This window comes from Pagrus major, chromosome 20 (genome assembly GCF_040436345.1).
Source record: "Pagrus major chromosome 20, Pma_NU_1.0".
In the NCBI taxonomy this organism is placed as follows: domain Eukaryota; kingdom Metazoa; phylum Chordata; class Actinopteri; order Spariformes; family Sparidae; genus Pagrus; species Pagrus major.
In genome coordinates, this window is record NC_133234.1 from 9168882 (window position 1) to 9195112 (window position 26231).

The 26231-nt window shown below is 41.7% G+C and overlaps 1 protein-coding gene across 1 annotated transcript; it reads left to right on the forward strand.

The window, feature by feature from the left end:
* The first annotated feature begins 1748 nt into the window (after positions 1–1748).
* On the forward strand, positions 1749–17338 carry frmpd2 (FERM and PDZ domain containing 2). Its single transcript, XM_073488927.1, has 25 exons — positions 1749–1869; positions 2008–2171; positions 2290–2355; positions 2454–2633; positions 2777–2852; positions 3113–3200; positions 3472–3628; positions 3751–3822; positions 4801–4975; positions 5289–5424; positions 5531–5669; positions 6298–6450; positions 6554–6739; positions 6869–7028; positions 8058–8138; positions 8681–8788; positions 9188–9304; positions 11381–11562; positions 11697–11795; positions 12463–12556; positions 13335–13420; positions 14444–14639; positions 16773–16987; positions 17150–17216; positions 17301–17338. Exons 1-25 carry the CDS (start codon positions 1749–1751, stop codon positions 17336–17338), a joined length of 3156 nt encoding a protein of 1051 aa, XP_073345028.1.
* Positions 17339–26231: the final 8893 nt, after the last annotated feature.

The window sequence follows — 26231 nt, forward strand, 5'->3', positions numbered from 1 at the left end:
ACCTTGTTTTGTTTGTTTAAAGTCAGCATATATAACATTTACCTGTGATATGAGATTGGGACAAACCCATGTTTTGTTTACACAAAAGCTGTGATGTCCCGTTTAACTTTAGCTTTCTAGCTGTGAGTGGAACATCCTTATTCCTTATATTAATTCTGTCAAATCAAATGGTCCCCATAGTATTATCTGTATATTATCAGTCAGTGCCAGACTAACGTTTCACACTTGTTGCACTGGTACGGCAAATTTTTCCATTAATGTGCACCCAATAATTGATTTTAATTTAATTGCTTAACAGAAAATAGAATAGAAAGTTGCAAATACACAGGTTTCTTCATTGAAATCGCTTCCAGCAAAGACATTTTGATAACCTCAATTGTAAAAACAAATTAACTGCTAAATTTTAGGCACGCCGGTGCGACCAATGACAATGTTTAGTCATACTTGACAGATTTTTCCACCCAAATGTAACCAAAAAAGGTTGCATCCTGGAGTCCTGTCCATATATATACATTAATATTTATTTTACAACCATTTCAAGGTATAATGTAGGAACTTAAACAGACAGAAATGAGAGGTCATTGACTTGTTTAACATATTTGGCAGTGAACCATCGTCCAGTGCTTCTCAGACTGATTCTAATAGTATCTAATACTTTCAGAAAACAGTATATAGCCCAGTGCACAATAATTACATCGCTTGGTTTCACCTGAACCTGAATGTGTTGTCATAAGTATACCGGATGTTTACCGGAAGCTTCTCAAGGTAATTTACTATTCCAGAAATCCTTCAGCGTGAGCTCATAAGTGCTTTACAACTGCTCAACACCACACTCAACTGAAGTGACTCTGTATGGAATATAATATATATGAAGAAAATAATACAATTTAACAAACAACAAAAAACAGACACGCAGTGATGTCCAAATGTATTGTGTTTTCTTTTCCCCAACCTTTGAAAACTAAAATTGCAGCTTGTACAGTTGGACAGTGATTGAAGCTGTTCTGCATGTTTTTTTTTTTATATGAAACTAGATTTTGTCAGTAGAGATTATTGTGACAGGAAAAGTATAAAAGCAATTAACATAAGTGTTGGATTTGTTTCCAATTAGCTCTAATGCCACTAAACCCTGAGCTTGTCTATCTCAAACGCCGACCTCTGATCTCTTAATGCTCAGCGTGTCTGACCTACTCCCCCAAAGAAATGACACTAACCCATCCCACTGCCAGCACTCCTCCCGCAATGTGTCATGTATAATAATATTATAATGTATTCAAATTATTGTCATTTCATGCTAAAAACTCTTGTATATATCAATACAGACATCTGACAGGAGCGTACCCATGCATGATTCAGCACTATACTTTCCCAACTTGAATGTTTACATGCTTTAAACCAGCAGTGCTATACTTTTGCCTTCCCCTTCTGGCAGCGGGAAATATTAGACAAAAGTCTGTTGACATGCTTATGATGCTATAGGCATCACCATACACCTGTTTTGCTGTAGCTCGAATAGACACTGTCGCTATGGTTGCTCCTCTCTTCAGCTCTGGCGAACCAATCCTTTGCTGATTGACATTAAACGCATCACTACCATCGCACCATCGCAGGAGAGTTGCCATAGACTTAGGGGTTAAAAAGATGTATCCAGGGGGGGTAGGCTAAATTAGCATTGTGTGAACTCTTTTGGCGTTTCATCAGTGACGGATCGTTTGAAGGCACACTTTCCATGTGTGTCTCCCAGCAGGATGGGTACATTTGTGACCCTGGCAGAAGTACTGGAGGCCCGGGGTTCACCACTGGATGAGGATGAAGTCTGGTGTCTGCTTCTTGCCACCACTGAGGCCTTACTGGACATTTCCAAAAAAGGTTACAACTTATCAGTTCTCATTTCCTCCATTTTCACCTGTTGCCTGGGTACAGGGCTCTTTCTCAGGCAGCATTCAAGAGCATCAAAAAAAGAAAACATTTTGAAACGATGTGCTCTGCCTGGTGTTCTCTGTTCAGGTTCAGGTAACATGTGCAGTGTCCTAAGCCCAGGCTCGGTGCTACTGTCAGCCAATGGGAGTCTGGCCTTCAAGAGCTGTGCCCGATATGAAGACCTGGCCTCTTTCACAGCTCCTGAGGTCCAGCAGGGTCACACCGCCTCCACCAGGACTGCAGCTGAAAAGGTTGGGGAAACTCAGACTTGTTGCAAGGACATTTATTAAAAAATGCTACTGGTCAGGACCGCTAAAAGGGGTGCCAGAAATGAATGTCTGAATCAATTCCTTCTTCCTCTGTCCTCAGATGGTTGTGTACTCACTGGGGATGACTCTTTACTGGTGCGTTGATTATCATCTACCTCAAAACCAGGTACTTTCCTCCCTCTTCTATCTCTTGCTCAAACCCATTCTGCCATAATTCTTGGTACTTGCACATCGTCCACTTTGCTGTCACACGTTTTCTTCCAGCCGGTCCAGCTGAGTGCGGAACTGGAGGGTTTGCTGCTGAGCATGTGCGAGGACATGCTGGTCAGGCGGACCGACCTGCTGACAGTGCTAGATGCCTGCGAGCTTCACCACAGGGCCTCATTGCTGCCTCCTGCTGAACGGCTCATCAGGCAACTGGTAGAAGACGTCTACAGAAACTCAGTGAGTGTTTGATTGGTTTGGTTTCAGCTGGTTAGGTGAGGGCATGTTTGGTTTGGAGTAGTTTAGTTTCTTTAGTTTTTGAGTTTACTGATAGCGCTGACTTTGTGCTTGCTTCCTTGAGCTGGACAGTGATGTCTTTGCAGGTTGATCATGTGTCCATGGCTGAAAATGGATCCCAGCTAACAGACCGCAGTCAAATGGTCAGGGACAGACTACACAGTAAGAAACTGAGCCCTTTTGTCTAATTTCCAAAGATTTTCAGTGCTACCGCATTCATATTTGCTATGTAATCCATTTGGCTTGTTCTCATTTGAAAAAAAATCTGAAACTATATATATATGTATATATGTATGTATATACATATATATATATATATATATATATATATATATATATATATATATATATATATATATATATATATATATATATATATATATATATAGAATAACAAGTATTACAAATCTTTTTTTTTTCAGGAAGCTCTTTTAGTTCCTCACCGTGGGCGCTGAAGAAGAAGATTTCTAGAACATTCTCCGGAGCATCTTATCCATGCGAGCCTGCCGGGTATGAAGTCCGTTCATTGTTATGATCCCATTTAGAGTTTTGATGCTGAGTAAGAAGACACAGTAAAAACATGTTTTTCACTTCAAAATTAACAACATTCAAGTAAAGTTTGGCAAGTTGCTAAAATTAAACCGTCAATTAGGGAAAAGTCACAAGTAAAAAGACAAAATCCCCAGAGGAGGATTCTGGCATGAAATGTGTGATGTGTCATGTCATGAGTGACAGATCTCGCCGCCTGTCAGACTGAGAATGGAAAACTAATTTTTCCCAGGATTCCCTCGGGACCTCGACACACGGAGAGCTACAGCAGCTGGCAGCAGCTGAACCGCAGCCCCTGCAGTCCCTACATGGATGGCGGGCGAAACACCAACTCTAGATCCATCACACGGTTCGATTCCACAATGAGTCTGAATGACAAGAAAGTGAAGGTGAGCCACTTTATTACATCACGTTATAGAATAGAATAGAATAAAATATAATTATATAATTATAATATCTTGTGATGGATGAGCTGACGATGTGTTTCCCTTTGCCTTGTCTTCCGTTGCAGGACATGGGTCCTGAGTTTATTAAGATGTCAGATGAGCCGGTGGTTGTCTTGGAGCTGCCTGGATCCATCGTGGTGAGTTCTTAAAAAAGACATACAATCCTGTGATTGTGTTTGGATTTTGGAGATATTTACAGTAGTGTGAAAGGACACACTAGCCTCAAGAGGTGAGTTTTGTTTACTTCAAACTAGTCTGTGTCCAGTGTTCATGTGTGTCACTAAAGATGGAACACAGAACAACGTGATATCAAACAGAGTATTGCAAGATTCTGTGTCATTTGATTGCTGGGTAACTCTGTGCCTTATTTATATATTTTAATTTATAAAATAACCTTTTCACCTTTCATAGTATACTTTACAAAATGGTGGAAAAGATAGATATTTAACTTTAGTAAAAGTACAACAGTATATATTATTGAATCATAGTTATAGATAGCACTTTAATGTTGCAGATGGTAAAAACAGGGCTAATTTAAATGACTATATGCTGCTGGGTAGCTTGTGAATTTCCCCTGCAAGTCTCAGTGTTACCTGAAAAACAGATCATCATTTATTCTTTTTTGATTATATTACAATATATCATTAATCTGAATCTAGCAGATAAAGTTGCTGAATAAAAACTTAAGTAAAAAGTGCAATATTTGTTGATAATTATTGATGTTTCATCATCGTCATATTACAGTTATTAATCTTACCTAGCCATAAATAGATACCTTACTACAATACATACTGTCCTGCAAACAGCTGTTTTTAAAGAAAAACAGTATTAAAAATATTCCGCATCTTTCTTTCACTCACATTCAGAGCAGTTGAACACAGTAACCAGTTCAAGATCTCTATCACATGAGGCGGTGGTGCTCACACCGTTTTTGTCCACAGGGGCCGCCAGAATCAACACAAACGAAAGTTCTTGTAGCTGCTTTAAGAATAGTGCTGCAGTAAATGTATTTTGTTACTGTCCACCACTGACCTCCCAGCGAAAGTTGAAAAGGTCACTCCCGTCAGGTATTTTATTGAATTCTGTCCCTAAAGCTCTTTTTTTCTCTCTTACAGTCAAAGAAGGGGAAATCTGCAACCACTCAGAGAGAGCTGAGCGTGGTGATGCCAAACGGTCAGAACATCCTGGTCAAGTGTGAGGTGAAATCCAGAGGAGGAGACGTCTTTGACATGATCGTGGCTCACTCCAACCTGATGGAACATTTCTACTTTGGCCTTGCTTATATCGACGGTAAAGAGAAGAAAATAATGAGATAGTGTGTAGTAATCAGAGAGAATGAAGATTAGGTTGAAACTGTAAATAGGTGGGATGAGTAAATAACTAAATGACAAACTGAGGTCACTGAGGTGATATAATTAGTTTGTGTTAGTAAAAACTCAAGAACTAAGAGCAAAAAGCACAAAACTGGTTTTACAACAGAGACACAAGGTCAGTGGCCTGTGACCACAACTGTTTTATAGGACTCTGTGTGGTGTATGTAGATTAGAAGTCATCCATCATTCATGTTATCTCAAAAATGTTCTGTGTTCATTCCTCTCATCAGATAATGAGTTCTTCTTTGTGGACAATGATACCAAGATTTCCAAAGTTGCTCCAGATAGCTGGAAGAAAGTGCCTACAACCACCTTTGTCCTTTTCTTCAGGGTCAAATTCTTTGTCAATGACATTTCTCTTCTTTTGTAAGTATTTCTCTTTCTTACATATTTATTAAAATACAGTAGTTAAAAAACGTGTCTCTTAAAGTCAAGTAGAAATCTTTGAAATGTCTGCCGGCTTCTCTTTCAGGCACAAACAGACCCGACACCAGTATTACCTCCAGCTCAGGAGAGACCTTTTAGAGGACAGACTGTCCTGCCATGAGGAAACGGCTCTCTACCTGGGAGCTCTGGCCCTGCAGACGGAGTGTGGAGACTGCATGCCTGAGGTTGTGCAACATACATTTGAACCAAACATGTAAAGTCAAAGGCAGCAGCATCTAAGATCAAATTCATCCCACTTCAAACTGATTTAAAGGTGTCACATTGAAATATCATTGTCAATTAAGTGTCATAGCAATGGTATTTGGTGTAGTATAATTACTGGAACCAGTGAGAACATGGTGAAGACGTGAATGCAACTATTTCCGTCAAAGTTCAACACACATTGGTGTGTCATTTGATGGGTGCCAATCAATGCCTGTAGCACACTTAACACATCGTAGGTACAGTAGCCAGGATGTGCCAATCTAAGGAGTGTATGTGATAAAAATCCCTGCTTTCCAGAGGAGTTGGCACATATTAATACTGGGGAGTAGGACAGTGTTTAGGGTTGGTGTTGCAGATTTACGCACAAAAAATGGTCTAAGTTTGTTGATGTACGCTGATGCTACTGGTGCATTTTTCCCATAAGGCTACATTACACAAAAACTGTTGTTTTTTGCTTAATTGCATGTTCAAGACTGAATTATGCTTCTCCTTCAAACTGTTTTTGCACCTTTAAAAATGCCATAGAGTACATAACTAAGTCTCTAGTGCATAAATTAAAAAATATATATATTTGTATCTTGTGTTTAGGTGTACGGTAGAAACTACTACCGCCCTGACCAGTATGTCTCCAAGAGCGTGATGGAGAAACGTGCCTTGCCTTACATTCAGGGGGAGCTGCTTCGACTTCACACCAACAACGCTCAGATGCTCACCGACGAATCAGAGCTCGAGTTCCTCAAGGTAGCAAAACAGTCAAATATGATAATGAATGCCACAGCTGTACAGTTACTATTAGTATCACATGAAATATACTGTAGTCACCACTCTCTATTTGTGGCTTCAGGTGTGTCAGCAGCTGCCTGAATACGGCGTGTTGTTCCACCGCGTGATGCGCGAGAAAAAGCCTCTAGAAGGAGAGATCCTCCTCGGGGTTTGTGCCAAAGGAGTCATCGTCTACGATGTTAAAAATGGCTGCAGATCCACCAGTCAGAGTTTGTACTGGAGGGAGACAGCAACGATCTCCTCTAGTGTGAGTGGGAGTGATGGTTTTTTATCATATCATCCCTTTAACTAGGTTCAATTCAAATCAAATTGCTGCCAAAAGAAAAGTGTTGTCTGTAATGAAATTTCTAATAAACATCCCTCCGTGTTCCTGCAGAGGCGTAAATTTGTAGTAGAGTGTCGGGGCAGCAAGAAGAAGTACACCTTCATCACAGAGAGATCCAAGATAGCCAAATACCTGTGTAACCTGTGCTCAGCCCAACACAAGTTCAACAATGAGATGAACTCTCGCCAGCTCACCCACAGCCTGGTCTCAGGTCAGTTACTGCACCATAACTATTGATAAAGTCAGCTTTTGAGATGCAGAACTCAGCATTTTTTGTCAGAAACTGATATCCATCGACCTCTCTTGCTGTCTGTTTCCACTTCTTCTTCACCCGTTTACCTCCAGAGGACAACATCGTGCAGTATGCTACAGTGTGTCGTGCTCACAGCAGCCGGCTCAAGTCCTTCTCCTGTTCAGAGACGCCACAGGACGACAGCGGTCTGACCACACCTCAGGACGAGTCCCTGACCAAGCTGTGCGATGATGTCACAGCCAGGATCGAGGCCCGCATTAAACAGCAGCACCAGAGCCTCAACGAGCAGAGGTACTTAGTCATGTAGCAGTTCTCTTATATATGCATATTCCCACTTCCTGCACACTCAAACAACAGCATACAGTCTTTTTGTGAAAAGTTCTTGAACCCATTTAGAAACAATGTGTCCTGACTTTACGTGAGCTTAAGTCTGTCCTTCAAGGCTAGCTCACTGTAATTTCACCCACTTCTTCTTCTGCTTTTTCCAAACAAGCCACTCCAGCAGAAAAAGCACTTCCCGTTCTCAGAGGACAGGATTGTGTAATATCAGTCAGTCCCTCTGTTATCACTCTGTTTTGTCTGTGTTTCCTCTGCAGTACCTGCTCCAGCAGTCAGCGCAGCAGCACTGGTATGCGTTCCCCATCCTGCTCTCAGAGGAGCGGATCTGAAGCGCCTTCTGGCTCCCCAGCAGCCCGAGGTATGACCAAGCATTCTGCCCATTTTTCCTATCTGATGTCCCACATGTGAGAGATGTTGTACCTCAACAGCTCCATCATAAAGTCACAGAACAAAGATGATGTTATTGGAGGTTTTACTGCCATGAATTGTCGATATATCTTTATTTTCATATATAATCATAGTCATTGCTATACCACAGTATGACTTGGATTAAATATGTGCGAATGATGCAATGTATTGGTTGATGGCTTCATCAAACAAGTTTACTTTGTAAATACATTAATGTGTTTTCTATGTTGTGTCTTACAGAAAGCCCAACAAAAATAGGGTCAGCGTCAGAGAGAGAAGTTTTATGTGTTTCTTTGAAGAAAGACCCAAAGCTTGGCCTGGGTAAGATGGTCACACTTTAACACACAGCATCAACAGAGAGATTTGTCATGTTTTTTGTTTTTTTTACATTTTAATTTAACTGCTTTTTAGATTGTTATTTTTCACTGTATGTACAGCAGATGTTCACTAAGCTACCACTGCAACATGCTGAGGATCCCTTTCTACAATTGTTGCTACTAATGTCATCCCTTTACTTTAATTTCCAGTACATGCACATTCATGCTGCTATATGTGTTGGAATTTGAATGTATTTTCCTGGATTATCACAGCACCAAGCAAACTATATGAGCAAACTGGCTTTATATTAATCCTTGTTAATTATGCACTGAGTAACAGTTAACTTTGCTTTTTGTAGCTACCAGATCTAAAGCAAGAGTAATGCCTTATTAAGGTTAAAAAGAAGGGCCTTATAACCTATTAATTAATGCTCATTTTAAGGATGTTACCGAAATAAATGTTTATGATCATGTGAGGACGTTATGTAAGTCACAATCTTACAGAAAAGTCTTTTCTTGATGCATCTGTGGTTTGTGTCCATACAGGTATAGTGATAGTGGGAGAGGACACTGTGGGACATTATGATTTGGGCATCTTTGTTGCTTCCATTGTGCCTGGTGGACCCGCCGCTAAGGATGGACGCATCCGACCAGGTAGAGAATCGTGGACTTTTTTGCTTTACCCTTAGTAACACTGTGTGCTACTTTGCCCCTATCAGTTCTGTTTTTCAATCTTGTTTCCTAAAATCACAGCTAATTTGTTCTGTTAAAGTGCTTTCAATGTGTTTTCCAAATAGTGGACACCTCATTTTGGTGCATTAATGTCAAATTATAAAGTGATGGGTGTTTTTTTCTTTTGAATTCATCCAGCATTATAACAAAATAGATTCAAAGAATATGTAGCAGGAAAGAGAGGACAGAGAGGGTACGGGTGTCTGTGGGGTTCCATCACAGGCCTTTGGAGTCACACGTGGGTTCAGAGGTGGTGCTGAGTTCTTGGCTCTCCACTGAAATTGGACGCCAGCACCATTTCACTGTGACCTTTGCCTGCAGGTGGTCGTCTGATCTCTCTGAACCACATCAGCCTGGAGGGCGTCACCTTCAGTGAGGCAGCGGAGGTCATGCAGAGCAGCCCTGAGGAGGTGCAGCTCATTATCTCCCAGCCAAAAGGTGCACTGTGTTTGTCAGTGTGTGTGTGTGTGTGTGTGTCTGTGTGTGGAGAGTATATGATGTGCGTAATAACACTGTGGCTGTGACCCTTTCCCTTCCCATTGTTTGCGTGCAGTATTGGTGATTTAGTAATTAACCTATTCATGCACCTGTTCCTTTTTACTAACATGTAAAAATGAGACTCGTCCTTCCGTTCTGTTTATTATACTCCACAGTGCCTACACTATGGTTTTAACATGTGTTCCTGGATGGACTTCTTTGCTCTCTATTGTCATATGAAATAATATGTCAGAAATATAAGTGTATCTTTATATCAACACCCCACTTGTTTGTCTCCGGGCAAAATGTCAGTTTAGGTTGATTCATCTCTTTCTCAAGGGCAAAAACAAACACCCTCCTCGGCTTCTCATCACAAAGTATAAAGTTCAAACTCTGATGTGAAACATGTTATAGTCCAACTGAGAGGTGTTCTCTCTCTATCTGCCATTCCTTTATATTTAAAATGCTAAAACAGCTCATATCAGAAGGATTTTGATTATATCTCGGTCAATATAATGCACTGTAGCTTAGCCATCTGGACAAAAATAAAGTTTTATTCTTAACATCAGTGAGTATCAGATACATTTAAATACACCTATTTGCATTCTTGCCGAGGGTTAGACAAGAAGATTGATACCCCTCTTGAGTATGTTCATTGAATATGAAGCTACAGCAAGCTAGCAGCTGCTAGCTAAGCTTAGCACACAGGCTGAGCACGGGGGAACCGGTAGCAGCGCTTCATCCAAAGGTGAAGAAATTCACATGGTTTAAATTAGTACAAGAATATATTTGTGTAACTTAGCGAGCATTACAGGTGCTGGTTGGTGGATTTTGTTAGCTATGGACAGGACCCAGGCTGGACGATTCCTCTGTCTTTATGTGAAGCTAATTTGCTGCTGGCAGTTGCCTAATATTCATCATACAGTAATGATAGTGCTATATAAAGCAACAGCTAGCAGCTGGTTAGCTTAGCTTAGCACAAAGACCGTAAACAGCTAGCATTGATCTGTCCAAAGGTGCCTACCAGCTCATCTAAAGCCCACTAATAAAGACATCTATATTAAAATTATACACTTTCCCTCAAACATTGATTTCAATCACATATAAGATTGCCATGTAATTGAAATACATAAGGTCTACATAACGTATGTCATTTAATGCTTAGTATTTCTATCATGTTGAGCTGATGTGAATTAAATAACTTAATCTGCTTAAATTAAGTTAATGCAATTACATTAATTGCATTACATATGGAAACAATAAGGCACCATAATGCATTACACATGGATTATTTTTATGTATCATACTTGAAAAATTCAATTACATTTATTTAAGCAGACTAAGTTATTTAATATATTTACATTAACTCAACATGATAGAAATACTAAGAATTAAATACATATAATAAGAATTACATACTTTACTTAGAACTTATGTAATTGAATTACATGAGAAGCCTTTATGTAATTTATGTAACTGAAATACATAAAATCACTGTTTTTTATTGTATATAAAAACGACATGTTGACTGGCTCTGTCAGAAGTGCTTGTTGGGTGTTTAAATAGATGTGGCTAATGTTAGCTATGTTTGAAACTCTTCCCCCCACACCTTTCCGATGTCAAATTAGGGGCTCTGTGTCCATCCATTTCTGTAACTTCCTCCGACAATACGACAATACGACTTTCAAACCAAATTCACATCACGAGTTGGTCAGCTGTGCAGAGGTTAGAAAGGAGCCAGAGTTTGAACTTCTCACTCTCCCTCTGTTTTTTCATTCTTCACACAACTATGTCTGTCAATTTGAGTTTGCACAACTGAGTGCAACACTACAATTGTCTTCCAAGGTAGCCTTAGCCTCTAACTTTACTGTACAGGCATAAGAGTGGTTTTGATCTCATTCTTGGCAAGAGAACTATTCAATTAACACCCTCAGTGAAGAATAGATGGTAACTCTGACCGTGTGTGAACATTTTCAACATTTTGTACTTCAGTATTTTGATGTATAACATTTACTCATTGTTGTTTTTTCTTCACAGTCCACCTTAGTCCCATCAGTGTGCGCTCTCCTGTGTTAAGGAATTACGAGTCCCAGTCCACGCTGATGGCAGACGGCCGATCAGTAGAGGATAGTTTGGATGAGCTTGTGTCGGTCATGATGACGCCGAAGACCAGCAACAGGCTTAACGTCCCCCGAGAAGTACACGTCCTCGGTGCACAGGTAATATGGTATACACTGCCACATTTATACTGACAATAATCAGTATGGATGCATAGATCTTTGGGTAGGTGTGTATGCTGTCAGACGTATAAAAAGACAGAACTGACGTGAGTGTTGTCTTTCTTTGTTTTCAGGACGGCTGCTCTCTGTCTCCCCCTCTAATCTGTGTGAGGCCCAAGGAGATTACTGTAGAGCTCAGGAAGATATCAGGAAGTCTGGGCATCAGCATCTCCGTGAGTATATGTAACATTTTGTAAGAGATGTAAATGTAAATGGCAGAACTCACCCCAGGCTTAAATGTTATTTGACTATACTTAGAATCACTGGACTTGACGTTATGTAAAACTGTGTTAAAAAGAAGGCAAAAACAAACGACAGTACAGTGGATGTCTTACATAATGTGGCATTAGTAAATGTCATCACCCATGGAGTGATATAGTATTTGCTGCTGTTAGGTCTGATAATAGTATGTTGATGAAGGTTCTCAGTCATCCAGGTCATGGTAATTCTAAGTGCTGTATCGAAGGCAACTTTTCAAGAAACTGAAAGTCCAGTTGCCTCAATACAGCACTTAGAAGTCTGATAGTAGTGTTTTAAAGGAGACCTATTGTGCTTTTTCGTTTTATGCATGTAAAAGGTCTTGAAAGTTAGAAAGGCCAGAGTCCGCACCGACAGGAGCTCCTCCCTGAAATTCTGCAATAAAGCTCAGCTCCTTACGTGTCATAAAGCTGCTGACCTATCCAAAATATTTTATTTTACACTCTCAGCCTGACTTTTCAACCAGTTATCCATCCCGACAATAATAAAACATTTGGGAAAATGTCAAAATATTGGCATTCCCTCCTACCCATCAGTTTATCACAGATGTGTTCTGAGTGAGTTTCTGTCATGAATCATCAGGGTGGTGTCAACACTAACGTTCCCAATGGAAGAATCTACATAAGAAGCCTCGTTCCAGGAGGGGCTGCTGAGAGAGACGGACGATTAATAGCAGGTATTACAGCTAAATGTCAAATCTAACAATACCGAGGCCTTATGAACTTGTGTTTGATCTGTTTACAGTCACTTGAAGCTTCCCCATGCAGCCATTTATTGATTTTTCACCATGATAAATTATAGATAGTTGTGCAGATTGGCTGCAGACTCACCACAACACTGCAAGGAAGTCCCCAGGGGTTTACATCTGAGTCCTTTAGCACATCATGAGTATGATAGTGAGACAGCGCCGAGCCTGAGCACAGGATTGTTGGACTGCAGGATTACTGTATATCCACCTTTTAAAAATGTGTTATTCTGATGGAGAGCTACAAGTTTATTTAAAGCCTCTGTTGTTCTACGGGATCAAGGAAAACAATAGTAAATAACAGGCATACGGCTGCAATAATGACAAGCATATTACACACTGCATTCAGCTGAAATTGTACATGGCAAAATTAAAAGAAGAAAATCCATTTAGGATAAACGTTATGCTGTGTTATTTTAAGTCTCTGTTTTTTTTAAGCTGCACTAAATAATAGCAAACCGCAAATAATTACATTTAACACTTCAGATTTATTTTTGAGCATCTTCCCTGGAGCCATCACAGCTCTCCGAGTGGACAAACAACACTCCGTTTAACACTGTGTCACTGAAATTCAACACTTATTAAGGCTGGAGAATGTGGTGAAAGAAAGAACAATATCACAAGCGTAGGAATGTAAAGAACCGAAACAAGCAGAGGAGGAAAATGTAGTTGAATCTTTTTGTCATAAGTATTTTTTCTTCTTTTACAGGTGACAGACTGCTGGAGGTGGATGGGATTAGCTTCCAGGGCTTCACCTACCATCAAGCAGTGGGGTGTCTGAGTAAAACTGGGCAGGTAAAAGACGACATGTGACTGATGTTATGTACATGTCAGTGTGAGAAGTCCATTAGAGAGCATGATTATGAGAGAGAATGATGACCTACATACTGTGTGCTGCTGCTGATGAGATGTTTTAGCCATGCTAGCAGCATCGCCCATAGGTATGACAATGTCAGTCTGTTGTTCTGTTGATCCACCATTTTGGTCAGGACTGAAATATCTCAAAAACTATTGGATGGGTTGTCACAGTGTTTTGTACAGACGTTCATGGTTCCCAGAGGACGAATCCTCATGACTTTGATGATGCTGTGGCTTTTCACATTTCAGTTGACCCTGGGACAACTTATCCCCTTTACACATATTATTAACCTGAGTTAACCTTATAACCTAGGGCTGTACCATTCACACTGCATTTCTACTAGCCCTGGATTAAAAGCCTGGTAAAATGTGACTAATGTCTACATTCTAAAAGTGATTAATCTGTTTACTTAAGCCCCATTTCACACCGGTACTGTTAGCTCTGTGTTTAGTCATTTTTCCAAAGATAAACCCGGAAACTCCAGGCTTACTCTGCTCCGGAGCAGGACAAGCAAGCCCTCGGCTAAAGTCGGGGTTAGCCCAGTTGAGAATCTGCCAGAATTGTGCAAGTGTGAAGCTAGAAAGTTTCTTTTAGCAGCGGGAAAGTTTGAAAAGTCAGATGGTAAACGTTATACCTGTTAAACATTGTGGCACTGTCATTGAGAGCATGTTGCATTTAGCTCTATGATCCACTTTGTCCAAGTACAGCCTCACAGAGCAGTAGGCAGCTAGCAGCCCTTAGTCTTGTTATGTTTTCCTTCACCGCGCAAACTGATCACTTCTACAATTCTGACGCAACCATATATTTCCATTCTTCCCAACCACACCCTTCCACTTTCATGCTCCCTCTCCTCTTTTTTCCCGTTCTTTTGTCCTCTCACTCTCCGACCTAAACTCTCATCTCTTATTTGTGTTCCTCCCAATCAACTTCTTGTCTTTTCCTCTTCTTTCTTCCTCTAGGTGGTGACCTTGGTGGTGGAGAGGGAGTCAATGAATTCACCAAGGGTTGCTCTCGGTGGAAACACCAGCAGCAGCGTATCCAATCAGAGCATCATTCGAACTACCAGCCCACTCAGGAACAACAGCTGCCCGACTATCATTACCACTCCAATAACGAACTCTGAGCGCTCCAGGGACTACAGCTTTGTCAATGACGGTAGGAGAGCTCAGCTTAGGTTTAGACCAATGGACTTTAAAACACAAAACACATTGAAGTGGCCACAACAAACTAAGAAAGCCCAGGATCTGTTTTTTGAAGCTGCTCAGAAATAGTTGCAGAGAGCATTCGTGCACTTCCCATAATGGATCAAATTTTGCCAATAGATGGATGTGAAGTTCGCTTCAGAACGTTAAGTCACAACACCTCACACTGCTGAGGAAGAACCTGCGTGAGAGAACCTGTCGGCCCTAAGCTGTTGTATGCTTTAATAGCCCACCACTAGTCCGACTGCCTCAAGGTGAACTTTTACACACTTCCTTCTCTTCATCCTGATCTTCCTTACTGACCCTGACCTTCCTCCTCTTATCCCTCCGGCCTCTCTTATCCTTTGGCCTGTCCTTCTATATCTGTCGTCGCACATCTCTCTGCTTTCCTCTAACACAGGTCGGCAGATCACATGTTTAAACACAATTCAGAGTCAATTTTATCCCAATTAGAGGTTATCAACTTGGTGACTACAAACACAAGACATGTGAGGCCAAAATAGCCGATGATCTATGATCCTTGAAAAAGGAAATGTGAAGGAGGGTCCTTCCCATTTCTGTACGGACTTGTGTTCTTGCTCATTTGCTGTGCCTTTATGTTTGTATCTGCTACTGAATAATATAACTGAATTGAATTTTTAATTTATTAAAATGGTGTTATAATTGATTTTACTGCTGTCTTTCATCATGTCTACAGAAGGCTGAAGAGGACATGCAAGTAATGATTTCTTTATCTTGACTGTGAATTTTTTTTTTTTATCTTGACATAACAAGCCTTGATTTCCTGTGATGTCATCTTTCGAGATGACACAATGTTGTTGTGATCAGATATCTAACAACGAAACTTTTTAATTATAGTTTGTGTTGTGTTTGTAATGATTGCATAGGGGGGGGGGAATCCAGGTAGTGCCCACATGGTAACCCCAGACCATCGAAAGATCTTGTGAGAGTGATCATTTTTGCCCAAACCAAGATCTGTCCCTGACCTAAACAGATCTTAACCACGTTGTCGTCACATTATAAAAACATAATTAGTGCGTACATTGGCACAATAACAAAACACGTGTACAAATGTCACAAGAGTTTTGCAAATCTACAGTTACTATCTAGCATCGACCAGAAATGAGGCCAACTATTGAGAAAAATATAGTCTGTTAAAGGAATAGTTTGACATTTTAAGAAATAAGTTGGTTCATTTTCTTTTTGAGAGTGACAGCTGACAGATCAATACCTCACATTTGACTGGTACATAATGGGCTACAAACCAGGAGCCAGTTAGCTTAGCTAGCACAAAGACAGGAGACAAGGAAAAAAGCAAAGCCCGGCCGCTAGAATCCACCTCCCAACACCTCTAAAGTTCCCTTATTAAGACGTGATGTATCTCATTTATTTAAGTTGGTAGGCAGATTGTTCTACCTTTGGACAAAGCCAGGCTAGCTGTCTGTATGCTAACTAGCTTCTGGCTTTAGCCTTATATTATCAGGGAGATATGAGAGAGTAACTGATCTTCTTGCTTTCAGCAAGAAAAGCAAATCCTAAAATGTCTGACTGTCGCCTTTAGGTGAATAAACAAAAAAATAGTACATTAAATAAATGTATCTGTCCATCTTGCACTACACTGAAGCAAAGCCACTGAGCCAGCTCAGGCAGACAGCTAGTCTGCTGCTACTCTAACATGACATATACACACCTTTTGCTGCCGTCTGCCACCACAGCATTCACCTGTAGGTTCCAAGTCTAACTGTCCCTGTGGGAGAGTCACTCCCCAATCCCAGTTTTGTTGCATCCTTGTGCAGAGTGACGAGGTCAAAGACTGGACATCAAATGTCTATTCTGCTTTTATTTTTGCTTTTAATTCATTTTTCATTTTAAGATTAAATCTGGACAACACTAAACTAATTAAAATAAACATTGCCTAACGAATTTACTCAACAAAAAAGATAATCAGCGTTTTCTTTTCTCCTCCCTTCCCTCCTCCTCTCCCATCTGCTTCCTTTTTCCAACTCATTTAATCTCCTGACCTCCAAACATCACGTTTCATACCATCATTTCCCCATCTCTGCCTCTCACCTCAAAACCCCTTTAGAAAACACCCAGGACGTGACTCTGACTAAAAGCGCCAACGGCCTGGGCTTCAGCTTCCTAATGTGCGAGCTGGATCCGCCCACTCGGGACTTTGGCAGCCTGGTCCGGATAAAGGAGCTTTTCGATGGCCAGCCAGCCCAGGAGAGTGGCAGGATCCAGGAAGGAGACGTCCTGTTAGCCATCAATGGCCAGTCACTCAAGGAGCTGTCCTATCCAGTATGTGCACATTTCAAAATTAAGTTTGAACTTTTTTGTGATTACTTGCCATGAGAATGGTACGTTTCCTCTCGAAAACACGTATCTCCAAATTTATAGATGTAATCTCTAGATTAATTATTTTCATACAGGCCTGTTAAAACGTCTTTCCTCTCTCTGTAGAAGGTGCTGAAGCTGTTCAAGTCTTCACCACCTGAGGTTCGACTGACTCTGTGTCGACCTGCACCAGGTACACACACACTCTCACACACAAACACACACACACACATATGCGGCCACCTAATTTCCTCAACTGCGCGTCTCTTCTCTGCAGGGGTCCTTCCGTCCATTGATCAGTTAATCGGCACATGAGCGATGTCACAGTGTTACACAGCACCAGCATCAGCGGATGTTCAGAAGCGACACCGCGCTTCCTGATCAATCAGGACGTGGCGAGGGAGACCAAGGACAGAGCGAGCAATAGCGGTGTTCAGATCAGTGCGTGACGCTGATCGCATCAATGGACTCCGCCACTGCAGAAAGGTCAGAGATACTCCTCGGTCGACGTGACTTGAGCTGACAGAGCATGTTTTGACCTTCGTGATAGTCCAGAGGAATAAACAGATGTTTTCAGTCACCTGAAACACTGCAGCCAGGCACTAATATTACATAAAGACATCAGGAAACAAGGCAGCAGCATTTGACGTGATGTAACACGCTCTGATATCTTACACAACGTGTTGTGACATGGCATAATGTTAGTCAGTGGGACATGACACAACATGACAGGGTACATAACAAAATATGACAATTAAAAATCAGGTGTTAATACCACGCTGTCCTTGTCATGTTAGTGCTTGACACACACAAGCTTCCCACCAGAATACAGAATACTTCTGGATCTGAATCAGTTCCTGCTGTTTGCTTGGTCTTTTTCATGTCAATTATGCAACTTCTTACTCCGAGTTAAGTTTTGTCCTGTCTGTTTTCCAGGCATACTGGAGAAACAGCGACAGAATGCAAGAGCAGCGAGGTGGGAGGCTGAACGCGGATGGATTTGTGGAAGGAATAATTAAATGAAAATGTGAGTAACAGGATAATGAGGTGTCAGGCGGCCGTGTGCGCAACCACACGGGAAAGGACTGAAAACGCAGACAACCGGGCAGACAGGAACAGTTCAGTGATTTGCATACTTACAAGCAAAAGGCAGCAAGTCTGAACAGAAGGAGCAAAGAATCCACAGGTAAACAGGAATGGTTAACAGTGCAGGCAGGCAGGTACAGATTTGTTTTCAGGTGGCTGGAGAGCAAAGGCACAGAGCTACACTGACAATCTGGTCAGCAGAAAGTGGAGATAGGCTAGAGTAAACACTGTGGGGTACGGTGTGAGTAAGAGGTGAGCAAGTGGATGTAGTAGTCAGGTGACTGGGACCGGTGGGAAAGTGTGAGGGCATCTGGTGGATGGATGGAGAATGGCAAGTCTGGAGATTAAATGCAGGGAAGTGAAAATGGGCTGGAGACAGTTCATTCATACAGAATTCATTGTTCACATAAAAAAGTCAGCTCTGATCTAATCAACCAGGAGTTTATTAAGTGGATATATACAGCTTTACAGCTTCCCCCCCTCTTACTTTTCCCCTGTTGCATAACTGTTAGCAACATGGCTACCGCTAGCAGCCTGGCTACTGTCCAAAGCAAGTAAAGGGTAAAAACCTGATTTTGTCACTTACTGGCCTGATGAAAAGAATGTCTGTTGTGAACCATCTCAAGTCAAGCAGTAAGTGGAAACACATATCAGCAGGGGGACAGACTCTGACACAACACCGGCGCTCTCCATCGACTCAATGCCTGTTTGCAATGCCTTGTTTTACCTCGGTTTCTATCCCTCTCCCTCTTTACCTTTTTTTGCCTCCTACATCAACGAGGCTCTTTTCTTTTTCTTTTTTTTAATACAGTGTAGAGTTTTTAGTTATTCCAGTCGTTCCACTGTTACCCGGGGATAGCGACCTGGGAAAACAATGCCTCTTCCTGTTTTTTTCTGGGAAAAATCCAGCCTGAATGAATGAATGGTGAAAGTAAGGTTTATAGGGAACCAATCTGTATGTGGACAGTGTAATTTTTCTACAGGGCAATCAGTGTTTACTTCAGAATAAAGTCAAATGTTTCTACAAAAAAAGTTGTCTATTGCCATTTTAATGAAGGTTTTACAGTATTTCATTGAAAAAAAGTCACATATAGACAATTATTTTTGTCATGCTGACATGAACCTTTACATGAGCTAATCAATCTCTCATCTAAATCTAAATCTGAACTATTTTCTAAATGTAACTATTCCAAGGCTTATATCCAAACACAAACATTTTTAATCTTGTGCCTGTGCAACATTTCAGGTCAAAGAACGTCTTCTCACACCCTTGTAAACCACTGGTCTAAAGCAACCTTCATTAACTTTTTTATTACCTGTTCATCTCTTGGCCACGAGGTGGCAGCATAGTGTTAGAAGTGACAACAGTTGCTCTCTTTGTATGGCAAACAGTAATCATCACTCTCACTCACTAAGACTTAATTAACAGCGTTTGTTGGAGACGAGAGTAAAGCTAATACAGCGATTTGTTCTTTTCTTTTTTTCCTCAACAGGAAATCGACCAGAGGAAGAAGTTGACTGAAATAAGAAGAATTACTGGTATTAATTATAAACTCCAGTCATACAAAATATGTTGTATCTTGAAACGGTGAAGCAAACTGTGAATTCCATTTTTCTGTTTTCTGAAAAATAAAACAATCATCAACTTTTCTGTGTTTTGGCAACTTCTCCTGCTTTTGAGTGTTCCGAAATACAAAACCTCATTTTCTCACCAAAACAAAAGACATTAAACTGAGTCTGACCTGAATATGGATGATCCACCCCCAAACACTCATTTAGTATCTGGACAAACCAGGCAGTACACACACAAAAACACACACACACACACACACACACACCTCCCTGGGTGAGGAGCCAGTAATGGCCCCTCGTAAATAAGGGTTCCTGTATTTTGGTGAAACCCAGTAGTGCATCTGGATCCCATCAGAGCTCGTGTTCCCTTTGCAAATGATCCCAAATGTTTCTAATTATGCCAGTGGAGTCGGCACGAGGCTGTGTGTGAGTGCTTGTGCGTGTTTTCGTGTGCGTGTAATCGCCCTGACGGACATGCACACCCATACACTGGCCTCTGTTTATTCATGAACAGGGTAACGGAGATGGACAGCGTGGCCTTGACCTGTGCAGCCTCTGCCTAGGTCACTGCACGCGGTGATGACTGATGGCTGAGAGATGAGGTAGAGATGGATTTTCTCCAACAGTCTTGTCTGCTGACATCGCTGTCTTTCTGCTGTTCGCAAGTGATTTCCAACCTGGTGGGTGGGGGATGAGATTATAAGGGTGGCTGAGGTTGCAGGAGGTGTAAAATAAAATATGTACAACCATATGTGGAGTATCCAGAGTGAGAGCATCACTGCTGAGAGAAAGTTATTAGTCTAGTCCACGGTGAAAAAGACAATCTTATTACAGCTGCAAGCCAAGCATTCAGTATGCACGACCTGCATCATGTTTAATATATGCAAATAGTTTGAACCTAATCTGATTTAGCACACAAACCATGCAAATGTGATTGTTTGCACAACCCATGTGTTGTTACAACCTCGTAGGTGCGTGACTGCACACACCAGGGAACATTTCATTAAGTGCTAACAGAGTATTATGGTGGACTTCACTGATATGCTGGATTTGGGCCACTGTTATCTGTGCCAAGTGTTGTGTGAGTGCAACAAAAACTAATATTTTAAATTAAAAAAGAGACGAGAACGCCGTCCATTCGCTGACTTTTGTTCTCGCAGTAGTGAAAACCTCACCAGGGTTCCAGATTTTCAAAGTCATTTTTATCACAGTTTTCGGTGACAGCTCCTCTGAATTTCCATGAGAGCTCTGGCTTTCCAGAGCTCTGGCTACCTTACATTATTTTCCTTCCTCAGACACCATGACATCATTCACATTTATACTGTATTTATGTGCAGAGATGTGCCCAAAAGGTAATTTAACACTGCTTTAAAGGTATAATGTAAGATATAGCCACCTGCTGAAGGTAGCTCCAAAACTATAGGGGGCAGCATAACCACTAACTGCCCTTTTTTTAATCCTGTTTGAATTGTAACATGAATTTTACATAAGAGCTTTTAATTTAGAATTTTTCCACTCAAGAAAGTCGCAGTTTGTCACAAAACTAATGAAATATAAGAAAGACTACACACCCAATGGTCGAGTAAGTGACGTCGTCTCGCTTTACGCTCACCAAAACCCTAAACTGAAACATTGCAGAACTGGTCCTGTATATCAGTTAGCTCACAGAAGTGACTCTCCTTTCATATAAGTGCTGTTTTCAGCAGGGGCCAGTAGTCCCCTTTGACTACTATAGAAAAAAAATCTAAGTAAGGTCCCATGGGGCACACAGGAAGGGCCGTGACTTCTTTGGCTGTGGCAACTAGCTTCTGTTAGCAAGCGAGCTAGCCGTGGTGCGAGTGGCCTTAAACTAAAATCCGGGACATATCCTACAAACCTGTCGCTTTAAAGGGGCTCCACACATCTGTGTGGTGTTGTAAGCCGGTTGTTCGTTTATGTCAAAGGACTCCATCTCAGAAGTAACGGTAGCTTCTGTTGCTCTGCATCAAGTCACATCCTTTGGGAGTCCTTCACAAACAAACGGCAACCGAGAAAGACGGGGAAGGTCTCTTTAAGTCTCTTTAAGGTTAAACCTAACCAATTATTTCTTACTCACGATCAGCCCTGCTTTCAGACAAACTGTAAAAAGCTTTGACTCCAGTCTGCACTTAAACGTCACGAACTATGAGCGAACATGCAGGGTGTGACAATTTCCCACCCACATACTGTGTTACGTGGCATTGTGTATTGTACACATTTACAAAGACCGGCATTATACAGTAACTGGAACTCAAGCAAGTGGTCTGGTCTGACCTTGTCCTTACCTTGATGTAACCGGGGGGAATGTGACATACGAGAATCTGGCTCCTAAAACCATAAAAGTTGCTGATTGTTTCATACCGTGTGTCCAACACATCACGGATACGGATAAATATCTCTGCTCCAAGATGTGGAGTCACATGCCAGAGCTCCGTGACCCCCGAAGTCACGTGAAAACACCACCCAGACAAATGGGCACAGTGATGCAGTCTGGCAGGCCTCAAAGACCTCTCTCTGCATTACAAGGCATTGTGAGCGATTCACATTTTCCACTTCAGTCACTGTGACGCACGGCCCCGTCCAGAGGCAGCGATGGATGCTGGGTGATTGCATGCGTTGGGCTGTTTGCCTCCGTCTTTGATGTCACCTCTCGCTCAGCAATTTCCCCAATTAAATTGATTGTGCTAATGTGTAAAGTGGACTGCCACGATTAAAGGTAAGCCGTGTTGTTTTTGAGAAGGGCCTCGAATCCATCACCATGGCTGCAGCGCCAGGCATCCAGCGACACAAACTCCGGGGCTCGGAAAAAGCCCCGCAGTTCTGTGGAGGGGGAAGCATCAAATGTGACTTATTACTGGCGAGTGGAAAAGGATATCCTAATTATAATTATATCCTGACCAAGATGGTGGATATTTAAAAATGAAAACAATGGTAATTGCACATTTTACGGGAGCAGTCGGCCAAAGAATTCCACCTTTCTGAGCGAGTCAAAAAAGGAGAGGAGATTGAAAAAGTAATTGAGGGGTTGTCAGTGAAAAGGAAGCAGTCAGACGAGAATAAAAGTTCAATACGTTGAATAGATGAATAGGGGGTGAAGGGCTAAGTGGGTGTGTGTTCGTACGTGCACGCACACACACACACTTTGAGGGAAAGTGAGAGAATCAAAGGAAATAGGAGACTTATGCAGCGAGCTCATAATGTGTCAACATTGTTCAGTGTGGGAGGTCGCCCCAGGGGAACGTTGCCTAACACACGGGGGAGAAATTCGACAGCTCTTTCAACGGAAATCCTCATCATACATCTCCACTGCTTTAGGAAAGCATAACAACCTTCGGAGAGGACCGTGGAGCCCCGAGTCTCAGAGCCTCGGCTGTGTTTGTCTCAGTTCATGAGGTGGAAAGGATCGTGAAAGATCATTTTGACGACCGGAATCTGATACTCCATGTGTCAAAACTTCCCCGTGGCACCAAGTCATCGAGATATGACTGCTGGGGGCTGATAAGGCTTCTGATTGATGCCAAAGGTTAACAGATGACTTCATTAGATCTACAGCTTCCCTGCTCTCTTTGAAATAAATACTCAGTTCCACCCAGTGGAGCTTTTAAGACATATTGACAGGATCCACCTATCCTGGGAAAGGTGACTGTAATGTGTCTTGTGCACATGTTCTTTCTCACCAACACCCCTTTTCACACTTGGTTACACCCAGTTACATCTGGGAGCCACACACTACATCATCAGTCTTCTACTGCTGGCTGCTGAGCACCTCCAATTTAAGCTAATGTGGCCGATTGAGGGCACGGCAAGACATTTGACAAGAGTCCGCCAACAAATCTTTGTCTTGGAACACTCTCAGCTTATCTTATTCAAACCTGTACATAACCCGCCGTGACGTCACCCATCGGTTTGTTGGCAACTGTTTTGAAGCCTCAAGTCTAGCAGTCACCGTCTCAGTTTGTTGGAGCCTGTGTGACCATATTTAAGGAGATGGTGGAGCGGGATAAAGATATCGTGCTTGGATCGGAGAAGTTAGGTCTACGACCAAGGAGATTTTTTCCGTGCCAACACAAAGTATTTAGCTAATACAGGTGGGTATTATGTTTTTACAAGTTACATTACATGTCATCGCTGCATTTGGCAAATTGCAAGCTTGTCAATTGCACAAAAATCATCTTATATGTGATTATGGCTCACATCTCTCAATAAAAACAACCATTAGCCTTCACTCAGAGCCTTTTGGTTTCCTCATTCCCCCGTTAGCCGGAGCCGTTCTTGGCAGGACCACATAAACGGTCAGTATTCTTGAGTTCTTTTGATACCATAAACCTGCTTTTTCAGCTCTCACTCAGCACCTTTTCCTGAAGAAAACCATCTGTGCAAAGGATCAAACGGCCATAAGGAAAGAGGCTCAGTCTCCCTGCTGCAGAGGTGAGGCCAGGGCCTGATGTTCTGGATAGTTCAAGGCCAAGAATTCTGGTTATGGACTTACAGTGAGGGAGCAATGGTACTTGTAACAGACAGAGGAGTGATGGGAGTTTAATTTCCCTGAATCCCTTTACAGTGATGATGAGACCAGAAGGATGAGGTACTGTGCGACAAATTAACTCATTTTTCCAGCCTTAATGAGGCTTACATAAGGCGAGGGAGCTCAATATGGCCAAAACCTAGTCTGACACAGGAACCTGCCACTGTTTTAGTAAGAGGAAGGTAAAAAAACACTGAGCTGAAGAAATAATGTGCAGAATCATAGCTTATACATGGCAATCTTTCTAGTTTAGGATTTCTGTATATAAAGAGGGGAAGTTGACTTCTTTTTTTTAATCCTCTCCTAAAACAGTATCACAAGAGCAAATGTGTAAACTAAGTTGCAAACATTAGCATGTCCAGCTAACTAGCTTATTATCTTCATTAGCAACCCAGCGTTAGTAAGGGCGGGAGCATTTCCTACTACATTTTGTTGTGAGGTTACCAGTTACAAAAAAAAGTCCCATTCACAACTCACACATCCACCATGTAGCTAGTAAAGCTGCTGTGTCGGAGCTAACCAGTCCAGGATGGCGCTGTATCAGAATGTAAGCTAACATCCTGCTTTTGTTTAGGGGAAGTTTAGGCCTACACTTGTGCATCCCAGCCAAACTTACAGCGTTAGGTCTGCCAAACACAGCGGTTAATCTCCATCTTGAAAGCCTCATGTAGTGATAAAGGTGCAATATGTAAGAACTTTAGTTCAAAACATTCAAAAATTAAGACGTCTCTGTATTGTGTTAACCAGCTAGCCCGGACCTGACCTCTTTCTCCAAGTGGTCCAAAACTCCTGTGCTAGTGGCTAGCTGCACGGCTAACTGAACTAACAAGCTAATGGTAGCTACAGGCATGGATAAATAAAAAGAATACAGTTAGCCGCAGTTAGCAGTTGCTCTGGTGATTTGCTGCCACTATTTGTTGGGAATATGAATTAAAGGTGACTTATTCTTACGTATTGCACCTTTTAAAAGTGAAAAATACTGTTTTGAAATCTGAACAATAAAGAAGATCTAATGGTCTAATCTTTATGAATAATTTCAAATAGTAAATACGCACTTAGCATGCTATCATTGTAAATGTTTCATGAGAAAATGACTTGAAATGGCTCCTAACTTCACTACCAATTCTCTTCGAGAATACCAGGACACCAAATAACAAACTGGCTCTGCTCAATCAAAAGATGCTCCCACCTCCTTAAGTACTAATTCCAAAGACTCCTTGAGCAAGGCACTAATCTCCAAAGTAGACCTACCTCACTGAAACTGTTCTGTAGCCAACTAGCATATGATTGAAGTTATTTCATATTATACAACTCTAGTTCACACAAGTATGATGGAGCTGGATGCGTAACGATCAATTCTCCCTGACAAATGATGTTAATAAAACACACACACGATCACACCACTCAGTCTGTCACAGCTAACGTGACCCTTGGTAAAACTTTCCAGTCAAGTGTGACATCAGAGAGTTTATTCTCCACAGGAAATCAGGAATCTCCACACGGGCCGATCCTGCACGGGGACACTGAGCCGGGTGTTAATGGACCAAATGTTCCGTGCCGTCGAGTGAAACACGCTCCATTGCAACTTTATGGTTCGAATCCTGATGGAGTGCACCACCCAGATATGCATGAGAAAATGAGCGGGGGAAATAAATCAAGGTGAGGATTGTTGCTATACAGTAGGAGGAGGCGGCATAGCGCGTGCACTTACCCTGCACAGTGTAAGAATTCAAACAAAGACTCTCAACTGAGGTGAGCTTCAGGTCTACATCCAGCTGAGATGGAGGAAGAAAATGCGTTCATGTGCAATGCCATTGTAAATGATGGATTTTATAGTGCAGGAGTGGAGTTACATCCTATGTCAAAGTCTGCTATGGATCTGTGAGTACACTGTAAAGGCAGTAATCGTTCTGTCAGTTGGATGGCATGAGCATCCGCCACATGAGCACATGCAGTCAAACCCGTGCAGTTCAACTCTCACACGTACTGTAAAGCCCACCCATCTGC